Below are 17,881 nucleotides of genomic sequence, written 5' to 3'. Positions count from 1 at the left end.
ATGGGTAATTTTTCCAAACAAAAAATAGAATAAAATAATAAAAAATGTTTAGGACTCTTATAAAAGTTTTTAAAATTTGATCTACAACGAAAGGACACAATAACTATCTACTTTTGATTTTTTAACTACAATGAAAGGACGCAAAAGTTTTTAAAATTTTTTCCGTATTTTTTTGTTTTCATTGAATTTTTTTAATATTCTAAGCAATTTTTTTTTTTTTTTTTTAGATACACCTAACATAAATACACTTAAAAAGTATAATATTTGTGAAAAAAATATCTAGAAAATTCACTAAATATCAAAAATACAAAAAAAGAAGAAGAGAATTCAATACATTTTTCGTATTATTATGTTGTAGCGATCCCGATTTTAACCCGTCTCTTGTGGTGTTCTAGGCTCGGGTTGGTATGGTTTTGAATGGTGTTATGTATCTTATTTTCTCTTGAATTTCCCTTATTTTTGGTTATCGGGTTATAGTGGTGTGTTTAGAATAGGTAATGTCTCCAAACCTTTAGATGCGAATCCAAACCGAATTATGCCTAGAACACAGCTTATGACGGTCAAGCTGCCCGGTCAGCTCGCCGAAGCAAAAAAGCAAAATGCATTTGAAGTTGCTTGTCCGCTCGAGCGGCCGTTTATGTGCTCAAGCGGAGAATGTTTGGTTTTAGAAGTTTGACCTGTTTACAAAAGTATTGGGAAGGTGTATTTGACGCTCGAGTGGACCATGTTATATCAGTTTGTGAATCTGATATTTCATATCACTTTTGTATATATCTCTCTCTCTAAAAACATTTCATCTCCCTTCTCTCTACATTTCTCTACACAAACTAGATCAAAAGCCTTGATTTCTCAAGATCCATTTGAGTTTTGCAATTGTTTCTTTATCAAAGTGGGTTATCATCTCGAGGGCTTCATTGTGTGCAGTGAAGATCGAGTTTCAACACCGTTAATTTTGGGGCTTTCATCTCATTTCTTCTTCAAAACTTGAGGTAGAGATTTTCTTAGAGTTATATATACATATATATATTTGCAAGATCTAAATGATTTTCGAAATTATTTTTCGATAGCTTTGAAAATTAATTGTTGATTCAAGAAATTGAGCGATTTTGAAAGTGGATTTGTCTCTTGTTCTTTTAAAATGATCTTATAGGTTTTGATCTTCGTTGATTGAAGAAAAGATGATTTTGGAGAGTTTTCTTTCAAAAGATTTGAGTTGTATAGTTTTGGTGAGAAAACCTACAATTTGGGGATTTTTTTTAAAAGAGACTGAAAATCCATGAATGATATTGTTATATTTATTTTGTGTGTCAAAATAAAATGGATGTTTGAAAATTTTCTTATTTATATTTATATAAATGATGAATTTCAGGGAATATGAGAATTGTTGTTCATTTTGAAAATTATTATTCAAAACGTTAAAATAGTGTTGAAATGACTAATTGTTGAGGATACTTGAGAAGAGAGAATTGTGTTATTCCTTGGATGATGAATTGTAATAAAAGTATTTATATTCATCTTGTGTTATTGGCATATCAATTCATTTGATTATATTAAATTTTGAAAGTTGATTTGAAAACTTGCATTGAGAAAAGGATGTCGAGAAATAAGTTTTCATGGAATGGTTTGGGGGTAAATATGTTGGTAAGTCTTGATAGGTGGTATAGATAATATTGAATAAGTTGGCCTGAGAGTCCGGGGTGAAAGACCGAAAACCCGCGCAGATAGGTGTCGAGCCTTCCGGTTAATACTAGTAAAAATGACAAATTGGTAGTACTTATATAGTTTACTTGCAGACACCGACCTAGGGAGTACTAGAGTCATATTTACCGCTCTTGAAATGAATTGTTAAGTTTTGAAGAATTGAAATTGCATGACATCATTGAGCGTGATGGTTTCAAATATGAAGATGTGATTTTCTTTCAAAAAGGCATAGCATGGCATGTGCATTTCATCTCTTGAGACTTGTATAAAATTTATATACTTTGTTAAGGATTTCCTACTGGACTTTATGCTCATCCTACAGGATTTTTGTGAAGGAAAAGATGTGGTGATGTCGCCTAACTAAAGGAGAGGAAATGTGTGTTCAGAGTACGAGACTCTCATTTTGCTGTGACTCTGTGTGTAAGCCAAGGGCTGTATGTGTGTGGGTTTGAATAACCGTTTTGTGTAACCAGGCTCAAGCCTTGGAACCTTGTAAACCCTTAGGGATATTTATTTGTTTATTTACTTGTTGTTGGATTAATGTATCGTTGCATGAAGAACTATTGTATCATGTAATGTAAGTTTAGAAATTTATATTTGGTTTTCCTTGAAAGAGCCATGATTGTTGCATTATCATTTGGGTTAGAAATTTGGGGCGTTACATATGTATTTATTGATTTTTTAAAATATTTTTTTACAAATATTTTACTTTTTAGATATATCTAAGTAAGGTGTATCTAAAAAAGTAAAAAATTTGTTTAAATTTTTTAAAATATTCACTAAAAATAAAAAAAATACGAAAAACAAAAATTTTAATTTCTAAAAAATTGAAACTAAACACACTGTATATTATTATAATACGCTATTGTTAAAATTTGAATTTTTATTAGTGCTTAAAAAAAATTTATATACAATTTATTATTGGAAGCACATCAGAGCTCCATTTTTTTGAACTTTTAGAATAATAGGTTCTAAGTTTAAATCTTTTTGAATTAAAAGAATATTGATCTGTCCAAAAGGATATCTATTAGTTTAAAACTTACTTATCTATTTAAATATTATTTATTTGTACACGTGTCACCTGTTTGTCCAACTGCTACTTCTTTGTAGTCCTATCACCTATCTATTTATCTTTTTGTTCACCTCATCTCCACCAATCGCCAACTGCCATATGCCGGCCACTAGTGACTTTTCAACAATTTTTCAATAACCTTTCAAGTGTCACAACTTTTTCAGTCATTTTTCAAACTCATGTCATTTACCACCAATTTTTTTTAGGGTTCATTCACTTTGTACTCATAAACTATCGTCAAATTGTCTATTTAATTCTTAAACTATCAATTGTGTCTATTATATCCTTAAAGTATACAAATCAAAATTTATTTAGTCCCTAAACTATCGATTGAATCCATTAAATCTCTAAAGTATTTAATTCAAACTTATTTAGTCCATAAAACAATTATAAAAAAAAAATATAAACCAATAAAAATTATAAATTAGTAAAGGATTCTATCTAGTTAAAATTTTATTTCAAAAAAACCTTAAATTTGGATTCTGTTTTTCAAAAGTGGGCATCAATCTATATATTGAATTTTTTTTTATAAGGATAAGATAATTACCTATAGTATTTTCTTACTTATCTTCTACAATGAATACATGCCTGCCTTTATCTAGTATTATATGCCAGATTTGGTTATAATTTTTAATTGATTGTTTTTAAATTTTTCGCTAAATTCTTTTTATTACTTAATTAATGTATTATTTTGTTCTATTACTATTTGTAGAGAAGTGTTATTATTTAAATTATCTAATTCTACTTCTTCAATCTATTTAATATTCATATAATTAAATTAGAAAGACTAAAAATTAGATTCTAATATTAATTTAAACACACAACGAAACAATATACATTTTAAAAACAAAATAAAAATTGAAAAGATTTTTCTATAACAAAATCTTAATTGGGAAGGGTCTTTTATTAATTTATAATACGTATGGGTATATATTTTATTTTTGTAATCTTTTTAGGGACTAAATAGATTTGAATTAAATATTTTAGAGATTTAATAGATTCAATTGATAGATTAAGGATTAAATAGATTTTAATTTATATACTTTATGGGCTAAATAGGTTCAATTGATAATTTAAGGACTAAATAAATAATTTAACAATAATTTAAAAGTAGAAAGTGTACTAAAGCTTTTTTTTTAAACCAAATAACATACGATGATAATAGTGATTTTTTCACCAATTAGCCTCATTAATTATACCCTTATCTTGGTAAAAAAAAAAAAAAATCAATACTAATGTACTTCTTACCCATAATTTATAGAGAAAATTAGTCTAAGGTTTTTTTCCCATTTTTAGTAATGAAAGAGATCCACAATATTATTTTGTGATGTCTAAGGTCCCTCAACCCCACACCTATATATCACAGAGAAATTTGACTCTCAAATCAAACCTCATTTCTCTCTCCGTCTCATCCTTTCTCTCTTCTCTCACTTTGATGCCGTCACGAAGCTCGCTCTCCGATGCGACCGGCAATCTGTCAACCTAGATGATAATGCCCTGATTCTCATCTCGCTCCGCTGCGTTATACCTCATGCACCTCAAGCTTCATGGCTGTCGCAAGCTCACTAACCTTGGCATGGTCGTTTTCGTCAAGAACTGCAAGGGTTTGAAAAAGTTCTCGTGGGGATCTTGCATGTTCGGAGTCAAAGGCATAAATGCAATGCTTGATCACTGTTCCTCTCTTGAAGAGCTCTCCGTCAAGTGCCTCCGTGGCATCAACAACAGCGGAGGCGTGGCCACTGCCGCCGAGCCTATTGGTCCAGGCATCGCCGCTCCGTCTTTGAAAACCATATGCCTTTAGGAGCTCTACAATGGACAATGCTTTGGACCGCTCATTGTTGGAGCGAAGAATCTGAAAGCGCTGAAATTGTTGCGATGTTTAGGTGATTGGGATAGGCTTTCGGAAATGATCGCAAATTAAAACAACTCTTTGGTCAAAATCCATTTGGAGAGGTTTTAGGTGAGCGATGCTGGTCTTATGGCTATTTCGAATTGTGGCTTTGATTATACTACTGAGTTTTAAAAGATATTATTTTCAATTTGTTTCACTATCTGGATGGTCTTTGAATTTTGTGATTAGTTGGCTATTGTGTGAATTGTTTTGATAGGTATAAATTTTGGAGTAGAATTGTTGGATAAGCTAAGGCAGAGGCTTTCTTCATAGAGAAATTTGTGAAGAAAGCTAAAGAAATTCTCTGTGAATAACGTCAAAGAAATTTCAATTTTCTTTGAACAAAGCCAGAGAAATTTCAATTTTCTCTAGTTTGAACCCAGAATAATTCTCTGCACGTAATAAGGCAAATTTCTCTGGTTTGGAGAGAATTTTTTTGAATCAAATTTTCTTTATATCGATTTGAGAGACCTTAGACATTATAAAAATATTAGATGTCTTTTATTCTATAAAATCTTAATACCGATGACTCTAAAAAATCTCCTAATTTATAAGATACACTACTTATAGGTCATAATAGTTGACTTAATTTCCATAAAGTCTTATTCAAAATAAGTTCTAATAAAATCGTCGTTAAAAATAACTTTTTGTGACGATTTTTTGCATATCTCGCTAAAAATTGATAATTAATGACTTTTTTGTTATTGTTTTTATAAATTGTCGCTAAAACTTACAATTAGTGACATTTTTTTATGAGAATTTTCAAACTGTCACTGAAAGTTTATGTTTTTTTGTGACAATTTTTTTAAACTGTTGCTAAAATTTTTAATTAGTGATATTTTTTATGACAAAATTTTTAAAATATTATTAAAAATTAACTATTAGTAATATTTTTTTAATAATATTTAATAAAAAATATCATTAATTATCATAAAATCTATTCAACAATAAATCTACTCATTAAAGCCTATACATAACACCCCTAATTTATAAACCAAAAATATATACGTCGGTAAACCATACGGCAGTGTGAATGAAGGACGGAATAAGAGGGGAGGGCAAATATTTGACACCAAAAAGCCGCTACCTGATTCCCGTAACCAGTTAATCATCAGGTTTAGCCCAACCGAAGGCAGAAGGAAGGGACTGACCACCAGGCAGACGGAGAATATACCTACCCAATACAGAAGGCAGAGTTACGATTATTGAATTAGTAACTGTGATTAAATTCTTCTTCTGGGTTTCGCTTCTCTAAGCCTTGTATGTGTATGTATAATGTATACACACACGGGTGTGTGCTTGATATGGTTGAACAATTCTGTGTTCGATTTTAATTCTGGGTTCTTTGTTTGGCTATGTTTGAACACAGTGATATATACCTTCTCTGTGAGATTTGATTTGCATATATTGCTTCTATGAGAAAACTTGTCATTGTTTGTATATTTTATTAAATTGGATTACTCGTTGGCTGTTTATCCTATGCTAACTTAGTATAGAATTCATGGAGTGAAGTGAACTGTCCAAAGTGACCAAATGTTTGGGATTCGGACATTTCTCCATACTGGAATAACTTGTAATTTGGGGGCTAGTTGTGAAGACAGCAGGAAAAACATGTATCTATAAACGCTATGTGATTGTAATTTGACATGTAAGTTTTTTGGACAGATGAATGAGGTAAATTGTTTTGCAATTTTGGGCAGTTTGATGAATGAAAAAACCGTTTAGTAGTTATTGAATGTGACAATTATTAGATCTGAAGGCATTCTTGAATAAAAAAAAAATGACAATGTTCACACAGAGGTGTTGTTATGAATGTAGAATTCCTCATATTGCTATAATTGTTAGTAATGTTTCTTAATAATTGGGATACTTTTGTCTAGCATTTACTTATGATTACATTACGGGACTTGAAATTGGGTATTATTTGATTGGTGAAAATTCAGATAATGTATTGGAAATTTTGATAGTGATTGGACTTCAATGTCATGACAATGAGATTAGGTGACCTACATGAATCTTTTTTCTTTGTTACCCTCTGTCAAGGGCCATATGCTCACTTAAATTAAGTACATTCGTATCCTTATTTACTACATTATCCCTTGTCAACATAGGCCTTCCCCTCTCCCTAGCATTTCCATTAATCATGTTCCTATCTAACATCCTCACTGTTGCCTGTATCAGACTTCATTATGCATGACAAAATCATTATAATCTGCTCTTTCTCAACTTATTTTCAATTGGTGCTACTTTTACATTTCACAAATGAATTTATTTATGATTCTACCTTTCATGGTCTTACCACACATCCACCTCAACATCCTCATCTCATCTCATCTCATTTACATTCATTTTACTTGTTGTTTCTTAGTTTCTTAACATTTGTCTCATTATGCATTTCTGACCTTATAGCTGTTCTATAAAATTTTCTTTCAATTATGTCAGTATATGTTAATGCTAAAAGCATTCCTCCACTTTAACCAACCAACTTTAGTTTTATGGGCCATATCATCTCCAATCTCTCCATCCTTATTAATAATCGAATCTAGATAACGGAATTGTTTACTCTTTAAGTATCTCTTGATTTTCAACCTTCACTTCTCCTCATTATTAGGAATCAAAGATCATAAATTACCTCAAAAGTGTTAATTTCTTGGCCAGCTCAACTGCAAAGTTTTTCATTGTTCTATTGTTTGTAGTAAAATGCACTCATTTTTATTTTTATTTTTTGTTTTTCATAGATTGTTCTTATAATTATTTTTGTTACCTTGCTGGCTCAGGCACTTCCATATTTCCTACCCTATTCTTTCTTGTAGTTTGTTATCCATTTTCCTAAGATTTGTTATCCATTTTCCTAAGATTGCACTAGAAACATGGATTTGAGTTTGGAAGTGGATTCAATTCTAAGGATTTAAAATCTAAGCAGTTAAAATTCTTAGATTTCAAATTCTTTCTTTCAATGCTAAGAATTAGTAGATGAATTTGGGAACATACACACACAATATGTACATGCATATAGGTATATAATGTTTGAGCTAGGGTTGTGGATTTGTAGAAAATCATACATATATAGAGAGAGGGAGGGAGGGAGGGAGGGAGAGAGAGATTTGTTTGAATTTCCAATCCATGTGGCTTTCAGCAATCCAAACAGCATGCAAGGTTTTGGCCCAGAATTATAAATCCACATAATTGGAATATAAAATCCGAACATAGCCCAAAGGTAATATATTTCTTAGGATTGAGCTCAAGCAAATCTTACTTTATTTTAAACATATCTGTTTTGTATGTGATAATGGTCCTCTTAATTGGCTTGCTTTTAAGCAATTGTTGTTTTGTGGAGTGTGATTTTACGCTCTTCCAGTATTCATTCCCTGTTCATTAAGGTCTTCATATTGCGGTTTTATGTACAAGGTTAAACAGTCATGGGTAAGGACTCAAAGGCGAAGGAGTCAGGAGGAAAGGGAAAGGGAAAGAAAAACAGGCAGTGGGAGGAAGTGATGATAGTGCCTCAAAAAGTAAAGGAAAAAGTGTGAAGACAGATGGGCTTGGCACATGCACATATGTCAAAGGTTGTTTCTTCCCCTTAATGCTGTTTTTCAGGAGCTTCTATGTTATTTTAACTGCAATTTATCTAGTATGTATGTTGAGTCTCCTGATTTGACTCTGGGTTTTGGATTTTGTTTCTAGCAAGGCATATCTTATGTGAGAAGCAAGGGAAGATTAATGAAGCATACAAGAAGCTACAAGATTGCTGGAAAAGTAATGGAGATAAGGTTCCACCTGCTGAGTTCGCAAAGGTGATTTCCCTATTACATTGTCCATTTTCTTCTTTTATTTAATACTTTTACACTTGTTGGTCAAGGTTGTGTCAGTAGCAATTTCTGGTTTTGACCTTTGAGGGGATCATTGTTTACTCTTTCATATTTTTGGAATAATTTATGATCTTGATGGCGAACCTGATTCAGTTGTATTTAGTTGGTTTTTATTGAGGTATTCAAGGGGTTCGTCATTTTCACTTAGCTACTTGCTTTCTAAAATGAGCTAATTAATCATGATCTCTTCAACTTAATGATTTTTATAACAGTGTTTGAAGTACTACATTACAAAACCTTGGTCATTGGAAACAAATTGCGCCTGATTATGTGCATGAACACAATATGCTCATAAGTTAACTATTGGTCCATTTGTTTGGGCGGGAAATTGTTTTCTTCATTTTCTGGCATTTGTTACAATGCAAAAATGAAAATCAACCGAAAATGTTTTATGTGGTAAAAATAAATCTAATTGGGCGGAAAATGTTGGCACTTTTAAAAGGTGCAAAACATTTTCTAGACTGAAGTCTTACCAATGCCACCGCACTAGCACTACCACCACTAGACTACCACCACCACCGCCACTGCCACCGCCACCATCACTGCCACTGCCACTGCCACAACCTCCATCACACCCCCACCTCCCCCACACCCTGCCACCACCACCCTACCATCACTAGTACAACCTTTTAGTACACTAGTTTCAGGGAAGCTACCAAACATAGAAAATGTTTCCCGCTGAAACAAATGGAGCATAAGAAAATGGTTCGAATGTTCTCTGTACATTCTTCCAAAGAGAGTTTTTGGCCAAGATATTGTCTCAGGAACATTTGAAGGAGTAATAACACTGACATCTCTGTGCTCCTTTTCTGTCTTTTTCTTCCAGCTAGCAGCAGAATATTCAGAGTGTCCATCAGGGAAGAAGGGTGAAGACTTGGGATGGTTTCCACGAGGCAAGATGGCTGGTCCATTTCAGGATGTTGCCTTTAGTACACCTGTTGGAGCTACCAGTGCACCATTTAAATCAACGTATGCTATTTTAATTCCTGATTTTTGCTCTGCAAACCTGCTAACCATGTGTTAAGCTCTATCTTATGCTGTTCATGTTGCTCAGACCAGCTAACTCTGTTATGCTATTGATGGTACAGGCATGGATACCACATTATCTTGTCCGAAGGGAGGAAGAATTGATAGAACTTGGCATTCGAAGTTAGGCTCTGTTGGATTATCAACCATGAAATCGAAGTAAGCATTTTGTATTCTTCTGTTCAAGACTTTGGCTTGATGTTGGCATGGCATTTAGTACATAATTGACTTGATGATGCTTCACTTTCTTAGATATTGGTATGATAAGTCGTTTTCCTTCATCATTATTATCAAATGTTATAGAGTTCTGACTGTTGGTTTTGGTCTTCCACTACAAGAAAAACAGAGAGTAGTGACTTTTTTTTTTACGGCGTTATTCAAAAATGTTGTGAAATCTGCCCCGATTTTTCAAATTCCAAAAAAGGTTAACTAAACCATCTTTTCTTGTTTTGTGTGCCAGTTATAAGAAAGCAATTGGCATGGGATGTGGATCGTTGGAAACAGTGACTAGGAGCTCAACGATGAAGAGATATAGATCATAGTTACTCTTGTGGTTGATTTTCACTGAACTTCGTTCTGATTTCTAACAAGTAATCTTTGCTCAAAATCATGATTCCCTTCAGCTTTGTTTTGCGGGTGATCTTCTAATGGAGTTGGGTGCTGGGGTAGAGTTGGCAACTACAGCTGTGCCACACCTTTTTCTGCCTTTAGCTTGTGCTACCAATGTGGCCAAGGTTCAACCCTTCTCTGTCTCTCATTTTCTTCCCACTTTATAAATTCCGGCTAATCCATGTGATGAACTAGCTTTATTGCTTTACTTTCATATTGTTTCACTTGCAGAATGTTGGTGCTGTCACATCAACCTCGACTCGCACTCCAATATACAAAGCCTTTGCCAAAGGTGAAAACATTGGGGATGCTACTGCGAAGGGAGAATGTGTTGGCAATGTTGCCGATTTGGTATGCTTCTCCAACTTCCATTACAATTTCCAGAAGCTTGTGTTTGCACCGGGCCAATTGAGAACATATTTTGATGGCTGCTATAGTGACTGTTGCCACATAGTTAAATTGATCTTTATATTTTGTACTTTGTTTCCAGTCCTAATATTATTTGGAGAACAGAGGCATTATTGAAGGAGATGCGTTTCATTACTCTGTATAGTTAATCGAGTGCATCAAAAATATAGTCAATCCTATTAATTTCCCCTTGGCATTTTACTGGACCTTTTTTTAGTGGCACAAGCAAATCAGAGTATGGCATTACACTGTATTATATATATATATATATACTAAGTGGAACATATGATATACGTAGAGACATCATGTTACGAGAAGCACTTGCACTCGACTTGACTGCAGTAGACAAAAGCTGTTCTTTTGCTATCCAACAAAAATGGCAATTAGATATTGGTCAGTACTAGTAGTCTTGGAAGTTGCCCTTCCCATTATTATGATTTAGCTGATACTATAAATTGACCTTTTTGCAACTTCTCATTTTGAAAGATTGAAACTAAAAAAAAAAAAAATGTTTGGTAGTTTTTCCTATAATTTGATGGGTGCTACAGATTTAAACTTCTCATTTTTTGTTTTTGTTGTACTCAGTTACAGTTTATCTTGCATTTGGGCACATAGTTTTGTGACTCACGATTATTTGGAGTAAAGTCTGCAAGTTGCTTTATAAGGACATGTGCTAAGATTGATTGTGGCTTTATGCTTCTTGATTGTCACTATGAATCTCTTAATTTTCTATTGTCAATAGTGTGCAGTTTATAACCTTTAAAATGGCTTCATTTGGAATTGTAAATGAAGGGAAACAAATTGGAGTCTATCTAGTCTTATTTTAAATTAAAAATATAAAAAGGTATTCAAATTGATGTGTCAGTATGATCAACGGCGTCTTTTATAATCTGGAATTAAATAATTTTCAACTTCTTGCTTGGGTTCTGTAACTGTAATACAAGTGCTTGATGTCTACTATGCGTTTCTCAGTCAAACTTCTGGGACTAGTTAATTTGAGCTTTTTAGAATTGTTCCCTTAGAAGATGAATTTTAGATCCTACATGTTATAAATTAATTTCTCTCTCACATGTGTGTGCATGCCGTGGTGTGGCAATGAAGGGAGACATCCTGGAAGATCCAGCGAAGGAGCCAAACAAGGATATGTACATGATGACTATTGAGCCAGAAGATGCACCCAACCAACCTGAGTAAGTTTGCTTGTTTGATGTGCATTTCAATTCCTTTAATTTAGTCAAATCTTGATTTATGCATTTGCTTCTTTGTTTTTCCCCCTCCATGTAGATATGTACAAATTGGGATGGTTTCAGGGCTTCCTGTTTCAGTCAATGGAAAGGAATTCTCCCCTGCATCTCTGCTTTCTGAGCTGAATGAAATTGGTGGGCATATTATTTTTTTTCTTTTCAAAAATTTGACTATGATGAGTTTTATTGATTGCATGGTGGATCCAAGAACATGCATAAATGTCACCCCATGTATTGTACAATTGGGGGTAAGTTCTTTCTCCTTTTGAAAATTTGTATAAAATTTCTCTCTCTCTCTCTCCCTCGCACACACACACAAATTTTGTTATATGCCATTCAGATTTTTAATTGGCCAAGTATTGTGTAGAACATCTTCAAGGAATCCTTGAGAGAATCGAATTTGTGGAGGGTGTTCTAAATAGAAACCTCAAGTGATGAAACTGGATGAGAGAGAGAGAGAGAGAGAGATGAATTCAAAATTCCTAAACCATTATATTGTGCTTTTCAATATTTTGATGTCATGCTGATAAGTGTATATACTCTGTTCATATGAGATATAAAACTAGTAGCACAAATTGATTACCTTTTTTATTTATTTTATCTAAATAGATAGTTAGCGATTGTTTACATGTTCTATCCTGTACTTCAAGCTTTATATTCATATTGTACGTGTTGCTTTTGCTTCCCAGAAAACCATTTCAAAAGTAAGTCCTGGGTCATCAAATGCATCTGGTTCTAGCTCATCAAAAGAGCAGCATAATCAACAATATCCAGGTTTTTCCTTTTATATACACATTTTACAAAATTTTGTTACTTTATTATATTTACTAAACTCAAAATTTATCTATTGCCAATCCTCATATATATCCCCCTCCTGGGCGGACCTGGTTTCTTGTGTCAGCAATGCCTTTAGCCTTTAAACTGATGCTTGTTTTTTTGCAGTGCCAGAGGTCAAATGCAGAAAGCGACATCGGAGAAAGCATTTTGAGAACCAAGAACCATGTCTGATGAGCGGTGTCTATTTTAAGAATATGAAATGGCAGGCAGCCATAAAAGTTGACAAGAAACAAATTCACTTGGGCACTGTTGGATCTCAGGAAGCTGCTGCTCGTTTGTATGACAGGTATTAAAATGGTTTAGCTGTACATACACATAGAAGTTCTTAATTGTGAACTTTGTTCATAATACTATGTTTTGTTGCCATTTCCATTTGAATTATTATTTGTGAACTTTGATCATAATACTATGTTCTGCAAGATCAGGTACTATATATATATATATATATATATATTCCTTTTCAAAATAGGATTTTAGTATTCTACACATTCTTTGTTACTTTGAATGCATTCCTAATAGACCGCAAATAAATAGTACCAATCTGTTATAGTTCAGTGGGTTTTAAGTTTTCCAATCAGTCATAGGTTTGATGTTTACTCCATGATTGTTACACTATGAAGGCATGGAGATCCAGATTCAATGAAAACATATAAAATTGTACAATTTAGCTCTTTGGAATGTTTGGATGACTCTAATTCTTGTACCCTTTATTCATATATATACATATATATATATGTAAACATATAAATTTTTCATGTACACTTTACGACGAATAGATTTTTGACTAGAATTTCCTTGTTTTTATTATCAATTGACTTGAAGCTTCTTTGTTGACTCATTTATTTGGCATATTTTAATTTTTATTAGCAATGTCGTACATTATTTAGTTTTGTTATTTTAATTAAAAACCTTCTTAATCCTTTTCCTTTTTCCTTATATTTTTTTCCCTTCAGCTCATTTGATACATGCTTATGGTTCTTTGAGTAACACAATTTTCTACAGAATTCCAATCTTATAACATATTTCTAGATATTCTGTTACAAGTTCTCATTATATACTAGTTCCAAGCTTGATTGTGGGGAATAACTTGCCAAAATATATTTAGTTTATGCTTTTCTTTCCTCGTTCAATCATCCAAAAATATTCTTTGCATACATGGATTCTTTCTAATTCTTGCAGTAGAGAATTGTATTTGCATGCTGCTGGGATTTTTGCTGATGTGAATTCTCTGTTTTAAGATATGGATAGGGGAGACCTACAGTACGCTCTGGACATTGGATGTTTGCTGGACACACCATTAGATGCGTCCCAATTGGGAAGTCTTCTATGCCTTAAATTAGCTTGATCAAGTGATTTCTGAGTATGGAAGAAATCATCAATTGTGGAAGAATGTGAATAATGGTTTTAACATATAAAAGAACAACTAGAAGTAGATTTTAATTATCTTTTATTTGTTTGGCCTCAATTCTGGATCAGAACCCATGCATATTTTTCATAAAGTGCTTAATAAGGAAAGGGTTATGAAGTTCTAGATTTCATGTAAACTGCTTCCTGAAACTTTAACCGAGCATCCTTAAGTTAATAACTATGCAGTTTATGACCACAGAAAGAGTCCAGAAGTTGCTCTTATTGTCAGAACTTGATGCGAGTTTTGTTTGGATAGGTGAGGGAAGCGATTGGTGTTACCCTTTTTGTGTTGTGCTCAAACATTCGGCTTCATACATCCTTCAGTGATAGGAATGGCAACGGGGCGGGGCGGGTCCGGGGACTATCCTCCCCGTCCCCGATCCCCGAAGGCTCAAAAATCCCCGTCCCCGCCCCCGATCCCCGGCGGGGGAACCCATCAACTCCCCGTCCCCGTCCCCTAACGGGGATCGGGTTTCCCCGACCCCGAAAAATCCCCGAGTTTTATTTTGAATTTTGTTCAACACAACAACAAAACAATATATATCACTATGTTTCATCATCATCAACAAATCAACACAGACCAGATCACACACAGATTTAATGCAGGAAAAAAAAATTAATCTGAAAAAAAAAAAATGTTTTCAACAACAATATGTTTCATCATCATCAACAAATCAAAAAAATTTAATCTGAAAAAAAAATATCTATTTTCAACAACAATACGAGAGAGACAGATCTGAGTACACAGATCAGATCACAGAGAGAGAGAGAGAGAGACAGAGAGCTAACAGATCTAACAAATCTGAGTTCAGATCTAACAGATTTGAGTGAGATCGACAGTGGCTGGCTGGCTTCGGTGGTGGTGACAGAGACAGACCTGCGGCGGTGGCGGTGGCCATGAGGAATAAAGAGACGAAGTGGAGAGAGAGAAACGAGGTGAGAAGAAGAGAGAGAGAGGAGGTCGGGGACAGCGGTGGTGGTGGTGTCACCGTGTCGGTGACTGAGAGTGAGAGAGTTGATAGAGAAGAACGAGAGTTGAGAGAGAGTGATGGAGAGAAAAACGAGAGACAGAGAGTTGAGAGAGTGAAAAGAGACGAACCAAAGAGGGAAAGAGAGAAATGAGAGTTAAGAGCAAGAGATACATGAGAGAGAGAGATATAAAATTATAATACAACTAATAGGTAGCACGCGGGGAAACTTCGGGGAAATTTCGGGGCGGGGCGGGGCCGGGGGGCGGGGCCGAGAAATTAATCCCCGTCCCCGGCCCGAAAATTATCGGGGATGTATTTTTCAATACCAGCCCCGGCCCTATGGGGAATAATTTTCGGGGAAAAACCTATTTATCGGGACGGGGCGGTCCGGGTCCCCGTCGGGCCGGGTTGATATTGCCATCCCTATTCAGTGATCATCATTCCGATGGTGGTGACGATTTCAAAATTGAAGAGAGAAGTTGGGATCAGTTTTTAACAGAACGTGCATCTGAACTTGTCACAAATATTTGGAATGTTAGCCAGTCTGACAAAATGGAGATCTCAACAGATACAAGTCCTGACAATGTTAGCCAGTCCTGACAATGTGATTCTAAAGATGATGTGAAGTGGATGGAAACGGTACATTTTTAAAGAATTCTGTTTAATCAAGGCTTCCTTATCTTCAACTGAATTCTGATGATCTTCTCCTGTTCCTTAATGTGTGCAGCTGTTCCATTTCATTATCTCATCTTTGAAACCTTGCAGTCCAAGCCTAAAATGTTTAAAAATTGATTTTTGGACTGTGTGGTACAATATTTTTTCTTTTTATTTTTTGGTTGTGCTTGTTGCTTGATTTTGGTTTAGAATATTTTTTCGTTTTATTTTTTGGTTGATTTTGGTTTTGACATCTAATAGAATTAGCACAATCTCGAAATAAAAAAATTAAAAAAAGAGGCTATAACGGCGTTTTTCCAAACGCCATATTTTTAAAACAAGAAAAATCTATCACAGCGTTTTTAAAATGTCGCTAAATATTGAATGACGTCATTTTATCTTTATTTATCACATTTAGAGGCTTTTTTTAAAACTTCGCCTATATTAATCTAATGATGTTTTTAAAGTGTCATAACGTTATAGCGGCGGCCGCATTTTCGGCGTTTGGTACTAAACGTCACAAATAGAATTAGAGGTGTTTTATACCTATATTGGTGCTTTGTAAACGCTGCTAAATGTAAAATTTCCAGTAATGTTCATTGTAGTATACTTTCTGTTAAAAATCACTTGATAATCAAAGGTTGGGCATGCAATCCACTGATCCTTAAAATTCTACAAACATGATAAGGGGAACGTAACACCTTATGCACATCCCAGAGCATACAGAATTCTCTCTCTCTCTCTCTCTCTCTCACACCCACACACACCCACACACACCCACATTAATTAATCAAACCGCCTTGTTAGGATTCTTATCCTACGTGTTTTGTTAGGCAAATTCCTTTCTTGACAAAACCACTTCTTTTTTATTTCTTTTGTTTTCTCTATCATGATTCCCTGAGATTATGTTTGAAAAAGAAAATGTCATCGTTTGAAAACAAATACCAAAGAATACCTCATACTGATTTTGCTCTATCTATTTGGGATCTCGTGGTGTGATTGGTCAAATGAACTATCTTTCTTGGTTTATGGGTTTGTGTTTTGTTTTGTTGTGAAGAGGATGGTTGACATTTGTAGACAGTTGAACAAAAGAGGAGGCTGGTTGTCTGGTAAAAGAATGAAGAAAGTCGTGCCTCAGAACACGGAGAAAAGAAGACTGCAAAAGTCAGAAATTATCACTCAATATTATTCTACTAACAATTTTAAAAAATGTTTGATTTTAATTTAAAATACAATTTTTAGCCTTTTTTTGAAAATAATTTTTCACATAATTCGTTTTGAGTAATTTTTTTTTCATATTTTAGTTTAAAATTTTAAATTTTTAGATGCACCTAAAATTTAAAAAAATATTAGAAAAATGTGGAGATTTTTTTTTTTAAATGACTAAAGATGAAAAACTAAAAAAAACATAAAAAAATTGATATGTTTTTATATTTCTTGTCTTTAGCGAACATTTATTAAATTTAATCATAAATATTTCGATGGTTTTCAATTTGTCTTTCTAAAAAATTAAAAATGAAAAAATGACAAAAAAAAATTAGAAAGTCTAAATTAAATATTATGTGATAGTTCAAGAAAGTGAAGTGATATGAGGTGATAGTTTAAGCGGATAGAATGTAATTTATCCAATTGATGTATATTTAGTCATGACAGTCCAAATCAAAAGAAAAGAAAAAGAAAAGATGAGGACGGTTAGTTTTTACAATTTTAATGGGGGAATTACTTTATAGTGAAATAGAAGGAAAAAAAAGAAAGGTGATTCTATTTATACAACCACCAAACCTCTCAATCTGATTGGTCTTTGACAAATCCTTCTTCTTCTTCATCTCGAATCATTAAATGAATTCTTTGCTCTTCTATCGCAGAGGGAGAATTGATTCTCTACTTTTCATCTCTTTGAGTAGGTGACAGCAAGGAGGGTAGGCGACTGGAGACAGAGTGGCGAGTTTGGGATAGAGAGGTGAAGAAGATATGGGTAATTTAGGATTTTTCAAAATTAATGGTGTGCAGTGAGAAAAAATCAAAGTACTAAAAATGTGTGGTGTGTATTGAGAAAATGGTGTGTACAGTGAGGTTGTGCGGTGTAAATGAAATTATCCAAAAAAAAAATATACACAAACATGAAGGGGTGCAAGTCTGCATCATACATATTTTCACTTATACCCCACCACAAAACAATTTGCACTCTCCAT

General features: G+C 33.8%; 2 protein-coding genes and 1 pseudogene across 6 annotated transcripts; all 3 read left to right on the top strand.

The window, feature by feature from the left end:
* Window positions 1-4,796, top strand: LOC145813222 (F-box protein At1g47056 pseudogene; annotated as a pseudogene).
* An 888-nt stretch (window positions 4,797-5,684) lies between these two features.
* LOC114291596 (uncharacterized) lies at window positions 5,685-14,408 on the top strand. 5 transcript variants are annotated; one of them, XM_082907931.1, is made up of 11 exons: window positions 5,685-8,230; window positions 8,353-8,458; window positions 9,360-9,502; window positions 9,593-9,718; window positions 10,183-10,293; window positions 10,400-10,519; window positions 11,678-11,766; window positions 11,861-12,068; window positions 12,510-12,594; window positions 12,763-12,943; window positions 13,837-14,201. In XM_082907931.1, exons 5-11 carry the CDS (start codon window positions 10,207-10,209, stop codon window positions 13,892-13,894), a joined length of 828 nt encoding a protein of 275 aa, XP_082764057.1. In that variant the 5' UTR covers window positions 5,685-8,230; window positions 8,353-8,458; window positions 9,360-9,502; window positions 9,593-9,718; window positions 10,183-10,206; the 3' UTR covers window positions 13,895-14,201. The 5 variants fall into 5 exon arrangements, with proteins under 5 accessions (XP_082764057.1, XP_082764061.1, XP_082764060.1 ...); XM_082907935.1 differs by lacking the exon at window positions 13,837-14,201 and adding an exon at window positions 14,321-14,408 and having other exon boundaries at window positions 5,687-8,230; window positions 9,360-9,718; XM_082907934.1 differs by having other exon boundaries at window positions 5,687-8,230; window positions 9,360-9,718; window positions 13,896-14,201.
* On the top strand, window positions 8,084-10,101 carry LOC145813221 (peptidyl-prolyl cis-trans isomerase PIN4-like). The gene is made up of 5 exons (XM_082908504.1): window positions 8,084-8,176; window positions 8,262-8,295; window positions 8,349-8,458; window positions 9,360-9,502; window positions 10,020-10,101. Exons 1-5 carry the CDS (start codon window positions 8,084-8,086, stop codon window positions 10,099-10,101), a joined length of 462 nt encoding a protein of 153 aa, XP_082764630.1.
* Window positions 14,409-17,881: the final 3,473 nt, after the last annotated feature.

This window comes from Camellia sinensis, chromosome 15 (assembly GCF_055761805.1).
Source record: "Camellia sinensis isolate YWXY chromosome 15, ASM5576180v1, whole genome shotgun sequence".
In the NCBI taxonomy this organism is placed as follows: domain Eukaryota; kingdom Viridiplantae; phylum Streptophyta; class Magnoliopsida; order Ericales; family Theaceae; genus Camellia; species Camellia sinensis.
The sequence above is the reverse complement of the archived record's forward strand: the minus strand, read 5'-3'. Positions and strand labels throughout refer to the sequence as shown.